The 4596-nt window shown below is 36.3% G+C and overlaps 1 protein-coding gene across 1 annotated transcript; it reads left to right on the top strand.

Annotated features, from left to right (window-relative positions):
• The first annotated feature begins 322 nt into the window (after window positions 1–322).
• LOC103702445 (ethylene-responsive transcription factor 1-like) lies at window positions 323–2891 on the top strand. Its single transcript, XM_008784887.3, has 2 exons — window positions 323–665; window positions 1636–2891. Exons 1-2 carry the CDS (start codon window positions 443–445, stop codon window positions 2427–2429), a joined length of 1017 nt encoding a protein of 338 aa, XP_008783109.2. The 5' UTR covers window positions 323–442; the 3' UTR covers window positions 2430–2891.
• The last annotated feature ends 1705 nt before the right edge of the window (window positions 2892–4596 follow it).

Here is a 4596-nt window from a genome sequence, read left to right as displayed (position 1 = left end):
AGCTGTGTAGGGTGTAATCCAATGAAGGAACGTTGTGAAAGAAGAACAATCTTTCTTTTGTGCTTAACCCTCGTGCCCCTTCTCATGGTTCAAAGGCTATCCTTTTGATCAACACCAAGCCACTTACAAACTCCTCAAGGCGCCGCGACCATCTTAGAGGTCATGTCACTCCTATAAATTAATCCATCACTACTATTTTAAATATCTCCAACTTTCCATTTATCTAATCTCAATCTTATCTCTTTCTCTAAGTTTGTAATTTTATAATCCACCCTCTAAACCTCCTCCTTATCTGCCTAAAACCAAACACGCGCCTTTCTTCTTCCTGAAACCGCTACTATAAAACCCCTGCTATACCCTCCCGCTCCTCTCAGAACGAGCCTCCTTTCCTTCTCTCTTCTTTTATCTCCCAACCAAAAAGGAGTGACCTTTGGGCTGCGAAATGTGCGGCGGAGCGATCATCTCCGACTTCAAGCCGGTGGGGACCCGGCGGCTGACGGCCGACTACCTGTTGCCGGACGTCAAGAAGGGGCGGAAGCATGAGGTGGTGAAGATCGAAGACGACTTTGAGGCCGATTTCGAGGAGTTCGAGGATGAATCCGAGGAGGAAGTGGAGATCGACGTCAAGCCCTTCGTCTTCGGCTCTAAAGTTCCCTTCTCTCGAGGTAAACTGTCAGAGGATTTCCAGAACTTTGACTTTTTTCCCCCTCTTTTAATGAAATATTTTCTTCTTGTCGATTTGTTATTCTTGAAATTTTCTCCATTTAGTAGTTAATTTCTAATTTGTGGAAAATGGTTTCGTTTCTGGATGTTTATTTCCGCGGAAAGGTGGGATTTTTTTTAAAAAAAATTCTTCTAGGATTCATGCAAAGATTGAGCAAATTTTAACGACTGCAGATCTCTAGAAATCTATTTTATTGGTCGTATTCAAGCTCATGCAACCAAGGAGAAATCCTCCAAAACTCTCTTTGATTTGCAAGGAATCTAGATGAAATGATAAGAAGATGGCTTTTTGATGTAGAGGTATTCGTGTCGAAGGCGTAAATGAGCGAAAGAGCCAAATGAAACGCAGGCTCGACTGAAAAATAAAACTTAGGGTTATGTTCCTTTTGTGAGGTGGAGTTCTGATGATTTTTCGTCTAAGGTTTAGTTTTATTTGGTAAAAATTGCAGTTATTTCTATCAAGTTGAGTTTTGTGTTTTAGGTTCTTGCCTAGAAGAAATGGGAGGAAAAGGTTAGAGATATAAAAATTCTAATGAAGTTTTCCGTTTAGGGTTCGATTATTGTTATTTTTGCAATCCTTTTTCACAAAAAATTCGATTCTTCTGGTTGTCCAGATATCTTTCTGTTTCGGGATTTGGATGGATCTTTCTGCAACCAACATTTTTGCTTGGTAGATAGTGTATGTCACTTGTTCTTATTTTGAATTTTTTTTGCTTACAGAAACCAAATTGTGTGATTAAACTTCATATAGATTGGTCTACTTGTTTTTAATAAATTATGAAAAGAGACAACATGGCAAGAAAAATATAGTAGCCTCCTACCAAATATATATATATATATTTGGTAGGAGGCTACTATATTTTTCTTGCCATGTTGTCTCTTTTCTAATTTTTTGTTCTGTTTGGACTACAGGGTTGTCAACCAATCTAGCATCTGTGGATTTTGGTGGATTTGTTTCTAAATCAGCCAAAAGGAAGAGAAATAGTCAATATAGAGGAATCCGCCAGCGTCCATGGGGCAAGTGGACAGCTGAAATCAGGGATCCTTACAAAGGGGTTCGTGTCTGGCTTGGGACATTCGGCACTGCTGAAGAGGCTGCAAGAGCTTATGATGTTGAAGCCCGTCGTATCCGGGGCAAGAAAGCTAAGGTGAACTTCCCTGAAACACCTGCAAGTGCCCAAAAGCGCCACCACAAACCAACTCTGCAAGCACCAAAACCAGCAATGTCAGAAAAACACAAGTTTAACCAGACTTTCAAGTGCCTGAGTGACCTGGACTGTGATATCTATTCTACTATGGAGCACAAGGGAGTTGAGGAGATTAGTAAGCCTGAGTTTGTGAACTCTATGGATTGTTTGGATTTTGGATGGGAACACAAGACCAGGACTTCTGAGATCGCATCACTTCTTGCTCCCACCATGACTGGAGGTAATGAATCTGGATTCCTGGAGCATGGTAGCCCCAAGAAGAAATTAAAAAACAATTCTAGGGAGGCAATCCCAGCAGTTGAAGACTCTGCAATGAAATTCTTTGAGGACCTATCTGACTTTCATACATTTATGGAGTTCCTGCAGATCCCTTGTGCAGAGGGGAGCTTGGATGCATCAATTGACAGCCTTTTCAGCTCCGAGGTGGCTCAGGAGGGGTTGAGCACTTTGGACCTTTGGAGCTTTGATGACCTGCCCATGGAAGGCAATGTTTACTGAATGATGGTGGTCCTTGCAACTGGTGCTCTGCAAATAAAGACAATGTAAGCATTCCATGAGCTGGATGTGGTTTGAAATTCCATGCTGTGGTTGATCTTCTCCAGAAAAAGGCCTTCTTCAGTGCGTTATAATTCAGAAGGCAATTAATGGAGTCGAAAAATCTGCCTGACTGGTGATACTGTTGTTTCGAGTGTAGTAGATATGAGAGTTTGCAAGTTAAATCAAAAATAATAGCCCTTGTTGTAAAGGATGGAATAAATAAAACAAATTACAATGTAAAGTCAGATTATCCCTCCTCTTGCATCCTTTCTGCAACAAGATGTTAACATACTGGTAAGCGAGGAGAATGCCTGGCAAGAGATGAGAACCCTCTGAAAGCATTGTAATGGTGGTTGTAATGTTGATAATGGTTATTATTTTGAACCATGTTTCAAATGGATTCCTGCCATAATTTTGTAGTTATGAAGGTATTGAGAAAGGTTTTTGTTTTTGAAAAACTATGTCATAAATATAGTTTTCTTTTCATGTGATGATTAGGAATCAAATTGAAACATGGTTCAAAATAATAACCGTTACAAACATTATTACTGCCATTATAAAGTTGTGAATTGCAACTATACATTAGGCTTTTTAGGCCCTGTCTAGGATTGCTGTTGATAATAGAGTCTTTTTCCGTATGAGGTTTTAGGAGTAGAGCTTTTAACAAAAAGCTATTTGCTGTTTAGTAATCATATTTTTAAATATTTGTAAACTGGTGTGGAATTTTAATATCTATTTGGTACCGAACAGACAAAGTATTTTAAGTATAAGAAAATATGGCAATAAAAGATATTGTGTAATGCCTTCAATTTTTTAATTTTTTATTCTATCAAGAATTGTTATTATAAAGTATTCTTAGTTTATAAATTATTTGTTTTGAGTAGTATAATATTATAGCATATTAGTATAATATTATAGAAATATAATAATTTTATTACTATTAAAATATGATTATTCTGATATGATAATGATTAGTCACGTAGGATTATCGTAAGATTAGTATAATATAATATAATATACAGTATAACTAAAAAACTAGCATAACATAATAATTGTCGAGCAAAATGATTTCCATTATTTATCTGAAGAAAAAAGAAAATTTGATGATTATTTAGTACCAAAAGATAGAATGGTTTTCCCCCTTCCAAATAATAATATTGTGATGTCTAAATGTGAAAAAAAAAAGTAAAGATGAGTACGAAAGTAGTTCTCAATGGTTATCCATTCAGTCGGTTTAAAATGTCACATAAATGTAATATACCCCAATCACGCTTTAAGAAAACGAATCTACAAATAAAATCATTTGTCATACTTAATAGTTATTTAGTACATAATGATCGTAGTTTTTTTCTCTCTGTTTCGTGTGTATCATATGAGTTAAATTGCATAAATAAGTTGCAAAAAGAGGAAAGCAAATCAGTTATAGCACAATAATTGCATCCTTTCTCTGGAGGAGGCTTCTTGTTCGAAGCATGCAAGGTGGTTCAGGTGTTGTTTGACATGAATAATTCTCACATCATATATATCTATGCAAATGGTCGCTGGTGCAGGTACCTCAAATTTTTTTCTCAAAAAAAAAAAAGAGTGGGCAATAGAAAATGGTGACTTAAAACATGCAGATAACTCAAAAAGAAAGACAAACCAAACACCAAGGTAAAGTAGCAGTCTGCAGTGTTTCTTACTGGTTCCTCTATATTTCGTCAGCTATTTCTCTCAATAATTTATTGCACCGTAGTAGCTATAGATCATGAAAAATGATGTGAATTCATAATATAAATAATTTTGTTTTTCATATAGCTTCTCATGGTGGTTTTGATGGCTACTTATCATGAATTTTATACTTTCTAAGGCGGAGGCCTAAATTTGCTCATAGATCAACATTAATCATGCATCACATACCAACGTAAAGAAAAATTACATGTTGCTATATGAAATTTGTACCTTAATATTGTCTATGATTTAAGGGGTGTACATATACCATTCACAGTGCTAGGCATCACCAGATATCAAAGTTTAGGATAATGACCTTAATAATGTCGCACGGTACGCACATAACCATACACATACACATATACACACATATTATACACAATAATTAACATTTACTGATTGCCTTTATATGATAAAA

This window comes from Phoenix dactylifera, chromosome 6, assembly GCF_009389715.1.
Source record: "Phoenix dactylifera cultivar Barhee BC4 chromosome 6, palm_55x_up_171113_PBpolish2nd_filt_p, whole genome shotgun sequence".
NCBI lineage: Eukaryota > Viridiplantae > Streptophyta > Magnoliopsida > Arecales > Arecaceae > Phoenix > Phoenix dactylifera.
This window is presented reverse-complemented; position numbering and strand designations above follow the sequence as displayed.

Excerpts from the sequence above, each read along its gene's own strand:
- LOC103702445 (XM_008784887.3), top strand. The coding sequence starts at position 443 with ATGTGCGGCGGAGCGATCATCTCCGACTTCAAGCCGGTGGGGACCCGG. Across the intron at positions 666-1,635 it reads TAAAGTTCCCTTCTCTCGAG|GGTTGTCAACCAATCTAGCA; the intron begins GTAAACTGTCAG and ends TTTGGACTACAG.